This window comes from Sapajus apella, unplaced genomic scaffold, assembly GCF_009761245.1.
Source record: "Sapajus apella isolate SASKATOON/1434 unplaced genomic scaffold, GSC_monkey_1.0 scaffold16, whole genome shotgun sequence".
NCBI lineage: Eukaryota > Metazoa > Chordata > Mammalia > Primates > Cebidae > Sapajus > Sapajus apella.
Genome location: NW_022436956.1, coordinates 11,173,696 through 11,187,304, shown reverse-complemented (window position 1 = coordinate 11,187,304; position 13,609 = coordinate 11,173,696). Strand labels below are relative to the sequence as shown.

General features: G+C 35.6%; 1 protein-coding gene across 1 annotated transcript; it reads right to left on the bottom strand.

Annotated features, from left to right (window-relative positions):
- Window positions 1-2,657: 2,657 nt before the first annotated feature.
- Window positions 2,658-3,596, bottom strand: LOC116556426 (olfactory receptor 148-like). Its single transcript, XM_032285777.1, has one exon. The coding sequence runs from the start codon at window positions 3,594-3,596 to the stop codon at window positions 2,658-2,660; it is 939 nt and encodes a 312-aa protein (XP_032141668.1).
- Between the last annotated feature and the right edge of the window lie 10,013 nt (window positions 3,597-13,609).

The following is a 13,609-nucleotide window of genomic DNA, read 5'->3' as shown; positions in this document are numbered from 1 at the left end:
ACCCTACTTTCATTTCTTTTCTGTGTATACCAAGAACTGGAATTGCTGGATGGTATGGTAATTCTACTTTTACTTTTTAAAGAAAATACAAATCTGTTTTCCATACCAGATGAGCCATTTTACATTCTCATCCACAGTATACAAGGGTCCCAATTTCTCACATAATAGCCAATGTTTATTCTTATTGTAATTTTAAAAATAGTAGCCATCCTTATTGAAGTGATATGTTGTTGTGGTTTTCATTTGCATTTCTTTAATGATTAATGGTATTGAACATCTTTTCATATGCTTACTTGCCATTTGTGTATCTTCTTTGGAGAAATGTCTATTTAAGCCCTTTACTCATTTTTCAATCAGGTTATTTGGTTTTGTTGCTATTGTTGTTAATGAGGTAAGATTTTAAAAAGTTGTTGTGTGTGTCTATGTGTGTTTTTTGTATGTGTGCATATGTGTTTTAAATAAAATCTTATGTTGTATACTCAGATATAGGAAAGATTTAGACTGTTATTTTTGTTTTCAGTGACAACCATTGCAGCACTAATTTAGAAAGAGCCAAAAAGTTGGTCATTCCGATTTTGTTTTTTGCGTATCATCAGTTTTACCTAAACATGGATATATATTTAAATTCAGACATAATATTGTTCTGTATCTTAATTGTTTCACACATGTTCCTCTGTATCAATAAACATACAATTGCATCATAATTTGAATGGGTAAGTGGTTTTCATTCATTCACTCAACAAGCCTACTGGAAGCTTACTATGTCGCTGGGCTATGTTCTATGGATACAATGGTGAGTAAGACACACACAATCCCTATTTTTATAAAGCTTTCCATTGTCTAGAAATTATATCTATTATAGAAGTATCAGTGTGTTGAATATCTGTCCCTAAACACTATTCAGCCTTTACTAGAAATCATGGCATGCAGATTCTTCTGCAAAATAGCCTACATTAGTAGAACAGCAAACTCACACTAGGGTTTTTTGGGTCCAGCCTATCATCTCTGATAGGCATCCCTAAAGTGGGAATAAGATGCTGTGACATCTTGGATTTTTGACAATCAAGTTAGGAGGAGCCATGCGCTAAAACCATTTAACTATGCTTGAAGGAGCTTCATTTTATCATTTTTGCTTCATGCTATTTATAAAGTAAGCATTTTTATTAGGAATTTTCACTTGCTTTTGTTTACTGGTTTCAAATAGAAAGAGAACTTTGGGGATTACAAATGGAATAGAAAAACTACGAATAACTAAAATGTCACAGAAACTAAGAGCTGGTATGTCTGTGGGATCTCCAATTAATAGTGCCCTTTGTTTCACTTTAGATTCTGAGAAAATTGAGAAGTAGTTATCAACTCCAGTCTTGTTGGAAGTTAGGTTACAAAATGTAACTTGCTGGGAAAATCAAATGAGCATGCTAATTAAGCCCCATAATTAGACCATCTTCTCTTCAACAACACTGGATAGAAATACTTTCCCCCTGAGTTTATATTAAAGAGTATTTTGGCATATTGGCAGCATGGTGCAGTAGGAAAACTATGACACAGCAAGACTTAAGAGGGTTTGGGTCTAGGGCTGACTTTAGCATCACTAGAAGTAGTATACAGTGAAGACACTAATTGCTGTATCTCAGTGCCACCATCTACAGGTGGGAAAAATGGGTAGTAGAATAGAGTAAGTGGAGATAATGATAAAGTCAATACAGTTATCTTTCAGTATCCTCAGGGGATTGGTTTTAGAACCCCCATAAATACCACAATCCAAGCATGCTCATGTCCCTTATTTAAAATGGTGTAATATTTGCATATAACCTATGCACATGCTCCTATATACTTTAAATCATCTCTAGGTTACTTATAATACTTAATACAATGTCTACTACCACTTCATTCACATTAATTCAAAGTAGTACTCACATTAGGCAGATTCAAGTTTTGCTTTTTGGAGCTTTGTAAAATTTATTTTCTGAATATTTTTGATCCACAGTGGTTGAATTCACAAAAGCAGAACCCATGAATATTGAGGGATGACTGTATATAGACATAACCTATGTCAGTACTTATTTTACCAATTATTTATCAAACAACTTCTTTGTATCATGAGCTCTGGAGAGAGGAAATTAGGATGAGTAAATTGCCAAGCAGGTCACTTAGGGTAGCTACGGGGTACAGGAATCTGCAGCAGCAAGGGGATTTGCAGTTAACTGCAACTGAGTTTGAGATCTGATTTGCTACTTAATGTGTAATCTTGGGTTCATTATTTGAAGGTTTTAATCCTCAAAACTATTTTCTAATTATATGAAATCTACTTTATAGGGGTGAGGTGAAGATGAAGTAAGATGATGGATGTGATATATTCATCCCAATGCCCAGAAGACAGATCATGCTCTATGAATGTTAGTTAATATTCTTCTTCACAAGATGGAAGAACTGAAATGCTTATAGGCAGAAAGCAGGAACAATTACATTTTAATTGGAGCAAAAAAATAAAATAAAATTGAATGTTGATGTGGACAGAGAGGAACTACTGGCTACCTATTACAGGGACAAGGAATCTGTCTCCCAATGTTTGCCATGCCCTTGGGATTCCTTATCCAGAATTAAGAGACAAAGAATAATGTTAATTTTAACATTTATTCTCAATAATAACTCATAATTTATTCACAAACAGTAAGTAAAATATTTTGGAATACTCTTTTCAGGGATCTTTTCACTTCCTTGTTCCTTAAGGAATAGATTAACGAATTCAGCATGGGTGATACAACATTATTTAATATTTGTACCATGGCGCCAAGCAAGGGGTTGGGTGTGGACTCCAGATAGATGATGATTACAGGTCCATAGGCACAAAGGATTGCAATCAGGTGAGCACTACAGGTGGAGAAGGCTTTCTGCCTGCCCTCTGCTGAACGGATTCTCAGGATGGCAATCCCAATGCGAGTGTAGCAGACACAGACACTGAACAAAAGTGTTAAAGCTAGAAATCCAACATTTATGGAACCCACCCTCTGGGCCAGGGCACTGTCAGTACAAGCCAGGGGTAAAACAGCAGGAATGTCACAGAAAAAGTAGTCTACCTGATTGGGGCCACAGTAGGACAACTGAAAGGTAAAAGAGGTCAGAATGGTGGCCTGAAGACAACCCACCAACCCGGCTACCATGGCCAAGCCGACACAGACTCCAGGCTTCATGATGAGCATATACCTCAGTGGGTGACAGATGGCAACAAAGCGATCATAAGACATCACAGAATAGAGGCAGCCCTCAGCAGAACCCAGAAAGTGATAGAAGAAGAGCTGTGAAGCACATCCCTTATAAGAAATGACTTGGCTCTGGCCAGAGAGATACAATAGCATCTTGGGACATGTTACAGATGGGAACAATATGTCAAAAATAGACAGGAGTCCCAAGAAGAAATACATAGGGGTGTGAAGGGTAGAGGAAGAAACAATTGCTATAAGGATGAGTAAATTCCCAAGTAGGGTGAAGAAGTAGATAAAAGAGAAGATAGCACAGAGCACAGCCTCCAGTCCCTCTGTCTGAGGTATTCCCCGTAGAATGAACTCATTCAGCAATGTGTGATTCCTTATGTTCATGGAAGGGCAGTCTGAGTTTTCACAAAATATGTGAAAATATGAATGTGGAGGCTGATTGGGATAGACACAATACCAATACCTTCACTGGCACCAATTTTTGTTTAAACATTAAGTTTTTGTTGAAATTAAGAATCAGGAATTCTTCCAAAGACATTTAGGGATTAGTACAGCATACATATGCCTTCCCTTCATTAATATAGACACAAAACAAAAAGAAACATTAATATGGTGAAATGTTGAATGGACTAAGAGAGCACAGAACATAATTAAGGTCCACAACCAACTGTACAATAATGAATGCCCTAAAAAGACCAACTTGCAAGTTGGATCCTCCTGATTCCTTTTCAGAACATTTCTACAGTGACTGGAAGATGTGATCAGATGCCCTAATTGGTCACCAAAAGTGAATTTGGTCATCGATATATCTAATAAGAATGATGGATTGAGATACAACATAATGAGCATTAAGATTTGGGTTGTGTTAATATTCTAATTATATAAACTTTTGAGTTTTAGCATGTTCTTATTTGGAAATATTCATTCGTCTGAAAAGAAACTAACAGTGACTAATCTGGTTATTACTCTGGGGTTTTAAATTGCTTAGAGATAAGCAGCTGAGATGTATTATTATGTCCTAGTTTTAGGTTTTAGTGATGTCATATCATATATAAAGATGCAGATATGAAATATATAATCTTTTCTAACAATTGGAGTTTTTGAATCCTTAGAATAATGAAACTAAAATGTTCCAATTCTGAAACTTTTTGTGTGTTTTTATCTTTTTTTAAATGTTGGTTATTATTTTGTTGTATAAGAGCACTTAACATAAGAAGTACTCTCCTACCAGATTTTCAGCGTAGAATACAATATTATTATTAACAATATGAGGACAATATTGTATAGCAGATCTCTAGACTCATCTGGCATTACTAAAACTTTAGAGCCATTGATTAGTAACTCCCCATTTCCCTGTCTTCCCTGACCACCCTCGGGGTAACAACCATCATTTTGCTCACTGCGTCTATGAATTTGACTGTTTTATTTGAAGGGAAAGAGTCAGGTAACTGTATATGCTAAGAACAGGTAACTGCCACTGGGGTATGATAGTGCTTGAATATAAAGGCTCTTGTGAATCATCTAAGAAGAGATATTTTCGCCTTCAGTTTTTACTTTTTAGATATATATATTTTTTGATATCCCAAATACGAAAACTAATAATTGCCTTTAACTCTACTTACAATTCCTGGTCAATGCATCTGATCTTCTTTATAAGTAATAGTTACTGATTGATAATTTTAGCCTCTGAAAAAATGGAAGTGGTAAGACAGATGAATACAATCCATATAGACACAGGAAGTCCTGAAGGAATTGAGTTCAGATTCTGTTAGACTGCAAGATTCCTGAGAGCAGTGGCTATAATTTGTCATTGAATTTGCAACACATATCACCGTGCTTCCGAGTAGATGGCATTTAAATATTTGTTAGAGAAATGAGTGAATGAAAAGTTGGAAATTAATTTATGGATATTATCTGACTGTAAGTTCTATGAAGAGACTGTGTTTATTCTTGTTCATCATTGTATTATTAGGATTTAAGGAATAGCAGCACCTAACAAGTGTGTTTATTTCAATCAAATTTTTGAACGCTCTAGAATTATTCCTTTGGTCTTTAGACTACTTTAAGTCTTTTTTCTTAACTCCAAAAAACAATGGTTGTAGTCAGCCTACTTTTGGCTTCAGATACTATGCCTAATAAAAGGAATTTAGGTATTCACTGAAATGTAGAGTATCTAATTGCTGAGCAAGGGGAGATAGGTTGAGCCTTGAATATCTTCAAAATTGCTGTAACTTATAATTACCTCTTGCTGGATGAGAGTTAAGGAAGGCAAATGGAACTTTCTGAAGAGAAGGAAAAGAACAAAATTAGTTCTTTAACAGCAACAATAAAATAATGTGAAAAGGAATTATTGTAGAAAATAAATAGGACAAAATTATTCACACAGCCTTTGGTACCAGATTTAGATCATATGTCTTAGGTCATGTGATAATCAAATCTAGAAAAGTGTTATTACAACATATTAATGAAATTGATGTACTCTATTATTGTCTTAAGGCGTCAAGTCTATAGCGATTACGTTTATTGTATTGGGTTCTTTGTATTCTTGGGTGTTTTGGGTTTCTTGTTGGGTGAAAGCTAGTATTCTTCATTCCCCCCCGACTACACCACCTCCCACCCCCAGTATCCTTTTGTCTGCTTCCTCTGGGGGATCACCTGGACCTGAAATCAGTTTGTCTGTGTGCCTTGGTTGTTGAAGAACAAGTGCATGACCACTGGGTGACCTCTGTGATCTGGAATAGTCATCTCTTCACGTAGATATCCTGGGAGGTTTCTGAATAATTTCAGTTAAGCTCAATGAACAGAGGGCAAATAGAGTAACCGCGATGTAGGTATTTTAACACATTCCTAGAAAAAGACGTTTGACACTTCAGTAAAGAAAAGTGGAGTGTAATATGTGACTTTTAAACTAAGAAAATGTATGAGATAAATAGAAAAAGTAGTTAGATATTAGAAATCAAGATCAAGCGAATGGGAAAATATTGCTAACATGTGAGATGTTCTTATAGTTGGTGGTATATAGTGAGGATCCACTAATGTTTGTTTTTGATTAACTGAGATAATAACTCACAGAATTGTGTAAAGATTAAATATGATGATATTCCTGATGTAACCTTGATAAAGATAGAGAATTTTATTGTTCTCTGCCTGGACGAGAGATGCCAATAAGGCAATGATGATAAGGAAGGGCAAGATTTTAAGCCAGGCAGATTTTGTTTTATATCTAGACTCTTGCTTACTAATTCTGTGATTCTGCTATCTCTTCAATTTGCTTATCTCTAAAATAAGGATAGTATTACATTCTAAGGGTTGTTTGGTAGACTGAATGGGATAATGCAGAATAAGGCATCTAATAGGGTGTCTGATATATTTCAGATGCCCAGCAACTTTTACTTAGTCCTTTACTCTGACAAGGGCAAAAATGCTCTTGTAATGTACTGCCTTAATATCAGCATGAGTGCAGCTAATGCTAAATAATTCACAGTTTGGGGAAGTGTTTAGAAAATACCCTGAGCACCAAGGGAGGTCTCCTCTGAATTATGTTGAGGTAAAAAATTAATATACATGATAGAGGAGATTGGAAACTTTGGCTTAAGTGCCTCCTGCATCCTCCACAACCCACAAGCAAGAACCCCTCCAAATCGTTCAAAAAAGAATTATGCTAATACATGGTATCAGTGATAGGCAAAGTGAAATGTGTGTTATTCAGCTATTGGCTCAAAATCGGTACAATATAAACATGATTTTCTGTAAGATAAAAATTCAAAGAAAAAGAGATCTATGAGAAATAGCTCATGAAAACAATACCATTTCAGTTTGAGATTTTATTAACCATGACTTAAAAAAATTCTGTCCTTATAACTTCAAATATTATTTTTTAAAAATCTGAAATATTTAAGTTCTTCATCATTTCTAAACCCACAATCAGTCAGGTTCACAGGCATTAAAGACATGAGGATCTGAGAATGATAATTTAAATAGTAATTTAGGGTTGCAAGCATAATAGAAATAGATACAGCTTTCCTAGAAGATTCTATTCAAATCCAAACATTTGTCTAGAAAAAGAGACATCATAGAATATTAAAAAGAACTTAAATCAGAGATTTAAAGATTCAAGTTCAAGTTCAAGCTCTGCTATTTGGTGGTGTGACTATGGGCCAGTATTTTATTTTCTCTGAACCTCAGGTTCCCATCTTTACAGAAGCAGAAAGTATGCCTTGCACCAGTATCCTGAACCTTAACTAGGCAGCTAAAAATTACCATTCCAACTAGGACACTTTAAGAGCAAAAGGGAGTGTGATTAATAATTAAGGCAGGACAATGGGGCAAAATGTGAAAGTTCTTGCCACACCACTGAATAGTCTCCTTAACCTATAACCCTCATTTGTGTTTCACAAATCTGTATTTTGACATCCACACTACAATTGTGTTTCTAGAATATATGGAATGTTCTTGTAATTGTGCTTGGTTTATAGTAAGTACCCACTACATGTTTTTATTAACTGAGATATTAATCTTACAGAATTGCTATAAAGATTAAATATGGCGATGTTCATGAAAGAGTTTGATACCTAATAAGATGTTATATAATAGTTTGTTATTATTATATTCACTGTGGGGAGTCCAGATAATGAAAATATAATATTTCATTCCTTATTATTCATTATTATTATATTTACTGTGGGGAGTCACATGCTAAAGAGTTTTCCAATCTATATGGCTAACAAATAGAATGAGAAAGAAGCCCTTCATGGTGATTTTTTTCTCTTCATGGGACTCCCCATAGTAAATATAATAATAAAAGAATGAAGATGATAGTCAATGTCTTCAGCCTGAATAAGACCACCAGAAGCGATTAAGATAGTCAAGACAATAGTACTGGAAGCCAAATGTTGAAACATATTACATTTTAGGAAAAGGAGAATGAAAGGGAGTCACTTAAGAAGAAATGTACATATTCTTCAGAGAATTAGGAAGAGAACCAGGACAATGTATATATATATATACACACACACACATATATATATTTGTGTGTGAATGAATATATATACACACACACACACACACACACACACATATATATTTGTCTGCTAAAGTCATTTATTTTCTCCATATCAAGAAATAGGTCCAACTAGCTTTTAATTCTAAGCAATTGTGTGGTGCTTGGAAAATGACAGATGCTGAATTCATCAGTAACAACAAAAAGAAAGGAATCAAGAAATGCATTCTGAATACTGTATGAGAGAGTGAAGGGAGGAAAAGACCTTGGCTGCCATATAGCATGAGAAAGAAGCCCTTCACAGTGATTTCTTCCAACAATTTTTGCTACTCAGGTCGCTGGAGTGAGGAAAACAGGTAAAAATTAAGACAGTTGAGGAGAAGCTCTAAATACTTACATAGTCACAAGGATCATGACCAGCTCACTTTAAGGAACACAAATGTTTTTAACCCTTCTTTTACCGTCAGTTTCTTCTATGGACTATGGGGCTGTCCATCCCAAACAGCATGCCAGGGAATTTAGTTTGGCTTCTCTAATTGCAGACCCCAAATGGCTTTTTATTTTTCATTCAGAAGATATTATATTTATTATACAGAAGATATTATACATCTGATGGCCACCCTATTGCCTAGGATGACTTCATCAGAGTTAGCGAAAGTGAAAATATCCCCTGCCTTTGTGGAATTTTAAATGGTCTCATAGTCCCTTGGAGCCTTCTCTATGATCTATCCTGAGACAGAGAGCAGGAGCCCTCTGAGCACAGGGATCAATTAAATGCCAGACATTGGAAGAGTTTAGGAGTTAGAAAATAGGATGCAGTAATCACAATACCCTTTAAAGGAATTGGAAATCAAAGGGCTGTGGATCCCTCCTGACCCCCATTTTTCTGTTTTGGATAGATATTTCATCAATCCCTTTGTTCTGTGTAGACTTTAGGGATTTGGCCTGCCAAATCTGTCATTTTTCCAGTTTCTACCTATCTCTATACCTCTTATGGCTGTGGAAGAAATTATAACGTAATCAAAAGAATACCCACTTTGGAGCCAGAAGGTTCTGCGTGTGAAGAACAAGTTTGCTTCTCATTAGCTATATGTCCCTGAGCAGGTTAACTGTGCTCTTTGAGCCTTAACATCGTGTTGTGTAAAATGGAGTTATGATAGTATTTCACAGGGAGGCTGTGAGTGTTTAGATAATGCTTGTAAACTTCCTGACACACTGTGTACTCCCATGATATTTATTATTTCTTAAAACTGGATAAACAAAGATTTCTCATCATTTTAATTTCACTGTTAGAATTATTCCTTTTGTTTTCCCCCGACTTGCTCTTTTCCTTCCCAATTTCAAGATGAAGGTTTTTAAAAACAATGTTTGGGGGCAGGCTTATGCCTGTAATCACAGCACTTTGGGAGGCCAAGATGGGTGGATCACTTGAGGTCAGGAGTTCGAGACCAGACTAACATCTGAATCCCCGTACCTACTAAAAATACAAAAATTAGCTGGGTATAGTAGTGGGTCCTGTAATCCCAGCTACTCGGGAGGCTGAGGCAGGAGAATTGCTTGAACCCAGGAGGCAGAGGTTGGAGTGAGCAGAGATCATGCCACTGCACTTCAGCCTGGGTGACAGAGCAAGACTCCATCTCAAACAAAACAAAACAAAACAAAACAAAAAAGCAATGTTTGGTGGTTTTGTTTTGTTTGTTTTAACGATGAGTAGTTCAAACCAAAAGATGGTGAGCAGAAAAAACTACCAAACCAAAATGAAGATAATATTGCCAAATTTAGAAAAAGTTTAAGAAATCTCAAAATCCTTTCCAGGAAAATAGCCTGTTCTATGTGGAAATCTAAATAGCATTTGTTTTCTAGATTCTCAAAATTCAGCTGGCCAACTCAACAAAAGAAAAGTGAAACTAACATTTAGAGAGTGCCTACTTGTGACAGATGCCTTAAAACTCTTATTTCATTTAATGATTACAGCATACATATGGAGTAATTATTATCAGTTCATTTTACAAGTGATGACATGGACTCAGAGCAGCTAAATTGCTTTCTCACGATTACACAACTATTAAATACTGGAGGTAGGAATCAAGCCCCAGACTGAATCTAAAGCTCACAGACTTAATTCTGTGATAGGGCCAAGCTGATCCTCATAAATTAGAACCTGGTTTCTTGTTTCCTCTACAATTTTCTGAATCTCTGAATGAGCAATGTATGTTCTTTACAAATCCTTATAGATTTTTAGACCCTTGAGCTGCCTCCTGCCTATCCCCTTTGACATTTATCTATGCTTTGGGTTTGTCAGGAGCATATTTACTTGTAATCCATGAAAATTGCTACTCTTAAGCAATTGTCAGCATCATCTAAGAAATTTCTGACAAATAACTAAGTGATTTGTGATGACAGGCATTATTCCTGTCTGTAATTAATGTAGTTTGACATATCATATAAAACACTTAGCACTGGTTTCAAATAGGAACTCAATACATAGTACTATACATATACATATTTTTAAATCCACCCTATCGATCCATTCATCTGTAAGTTTCTGTGGAGCCCAGGTTGTATGTGATATCTTTAAACACTAAATTTCCAAGTTTTCAGTGATCACCTGAAAATTATACTTGTTAATTATAATTGTTATTACCCATATGTAATAAATGCTTATAAGATTTGTGCACATGTCTGAGCATTTGTTATTTGATCTTTTGAAATCATTCTCCAATATCTATAGTGGATTTTAATCACACAGCCTAAGCATATATACAACCACCAGAATATACATGTATTTATTCATTAATCAAATAACTTCATGCATCTTACAAACTTATTTTCTTAAAGGTTGACAATTTTAAGAGCACATAAAAAGCTCAAGTATGATAGGAACAGCAGGAAGTTTTAGATGAATTGCTATGGAAACATCAGAGGAGAGAGAACAAGCAGAACTGAACACTTAAAATTCCATGATGACAAAGATAGAGAACATTGAAGAAAGAGAATAACAGAAATGAGACAATGAGCAAAACAACTTATTGAAAGCCTGTTCTGAGCCAGTCCTAAGCACTCTACGACAAACAGCCTTTATTTCAGGGAGGGAAATGGTCTCAGAAGAACTGAAGAAAAATAAGTAGCAAACTATGATAAACATAATCAACACACACTGGTATAATTCAGGGCACATGTGTTACAGTGGTGAGTGCTAAAATTAATTGGATATTGTTCTCATAATACACAGATTTCTACTCCCACTATAAGCAAACGTGCTTTCCATATTCCGATGAAGATCGTTTCCTTAAAAGTTTACTTTTAATGTATTAGGGTAGGATAAGGACCCAAAGAACTGTTATAAACCATGAAGAAATTCATTACTCTCTCCCATAAAATTCTGTGATGATACAGTGGCTTGTTTTACAAGAATCTCAGGGATTCAGGATCTATCTTTTTGCTTCTCCATTTTTAGGGGAAATGCTCTAGGCTTTATGGTCTAGTCTTTATGGTTCAAGATGGCTCAAGATATACCTGCGTTTATACCAGTGAGCAGGAAGAGGGTTTCTCTGACATGCATGACATAGTGTTGCACTTAATTCTTGTACCCTATTGGCCAGAACTTAGTTACAAGACCACACCACCTTTAAGGGAGACCGGGCAATGTTTTTATTCTGAATGGTCATAGACATTGTGAAACTTGGGGTTCCTATTAGTATTAAAAAAAAGATGAGAATCAATATTGATGAATGCCTGGCAACACTAAGGCACAAAGACAGACTTTTAAGTGAAGATACCTCATCTAAAGTAGTCTCTACTTGCTCCCTATTATATTGCATTATTTTGGTTTTCTTTAAGCACTTTTGCTACCAGATATTTTCTTGTTTACTTAATTGCTTGTTTATTGAATATTTTTCCCTTATGATGTAAATTACAAGTGGGTAAGGATTTTTGTCTGTCTTGTTTATTGCCATAACGCCAACATCTAGAAAAGTGACTTGCATGATATTGATTCTTCCTAACCAGGAGCATGGAATGTTTTTCCATCTGTTTATGTCCTCTCTTATTTCCTTGAGCAGTGGTTTGTAGTTCTCCTCGAAGAGGTCCTTCACATCCTTTGTTAACTGTATTCCTAGGTATTTTATTCTCTTTGTATGGTCATACTGCCTGCCCAAAGTAATGTATAGATTCAACACTATCCCCATCAAGCTACCATTCACTTTCTTCAAAGAACTGGAAAAAACCTTTTTAAACTTCATATGGAACCAAAAGAGAGCCCACATAATCAAGACAATCCTAAGCAAAAAGTACAAAGCTGGAGGCGTCATGCAACCTGACTTCAAACTATACTACAAGGCTACAGTAATCAAAACAACATGGTACTGGTATCAAAACAGAGATATAGACCAATGGAAAAGAACAGAGGCCTCAGAAGAAATGCCACACATCTATAACCAACTGATCTTTGACAAACCTGACAAAAACAAGCAATGGGGAAAGGAGTCCCTGTTTAATAAATGGTGTTGGGAGAACTGGCTAGCCATGTGCAGAAAACTAAAACTGGAAGTCTTCCTTATACCTTATACAAAAATTAACTCCAAATGGATTAAAGATTTAAACATAAGTCCTAACACCATAAAAACCCTAAAGAAAACCTAGGCAAAACCATTCAGGTCATAGGCATAGGCAAGGACTTCATGGCTAAAACACCAAAGCAATGGCAACAAAAGCCAAAATAGACAAATGGGGTCTAATTAAACTTAAAAGTTTCTGCACAGCAAAAGAAGCTACCATCAGAGTGAACTGGCAACCAAAAGAATGGGAAAAAATATTTGCAATCTACCCACCTGACAAAGGGCTAATATTCAGAATCTACAAAGAACTAAAGCAGATTTATAAGAAAAAAAGCAAATCCATTCAAAAGTGGGCAAAAGATATGACAGACACTTCTTAAAAGAGAACATTTATGAGGCCAAGAAACATATGAAAAAATGCTCATTATCATTGGTCATTAGAAAAACGCAAATCAAAACCACATTGAGATACCATCTCATGCCAGTTCGAATTGCATCATTAAAAAATCTGGAGACAACAGATGCTGGAGAGGATGTGGAGAAATAGGAACACTTTTACACGTTGGTGGTAGTGTTAATTAGTTCCACCATTGTGGAAGACAGTGTGGCGATTCCTCAAGGATCTAGAAATAGAAATACCATTTGACCCAGCAATCCCTTTACTGCGTATATACCCAAAGGATTATAAATCGTTCTATCATAAAAACGTGCACATGTATGTTCATTGTGGCACTGTTTACAATAGCAAAGACCTGGAACCAACCCAAATGCCCATCAATGATAGACTGGAAAAGAAAATGTGGCACATATACACCATGGAATACTATGCAGCCATTAAAAAG

Excerpts from the sequence above, each read along its gene's own strand:
- LOC116556426 (XM_032285777.1), bottom strand. The coding sequence starts at position 3,596 with ATGAACATAAGGAATCACACATTGCTGAATGAGTTCATTCTACGGGGA.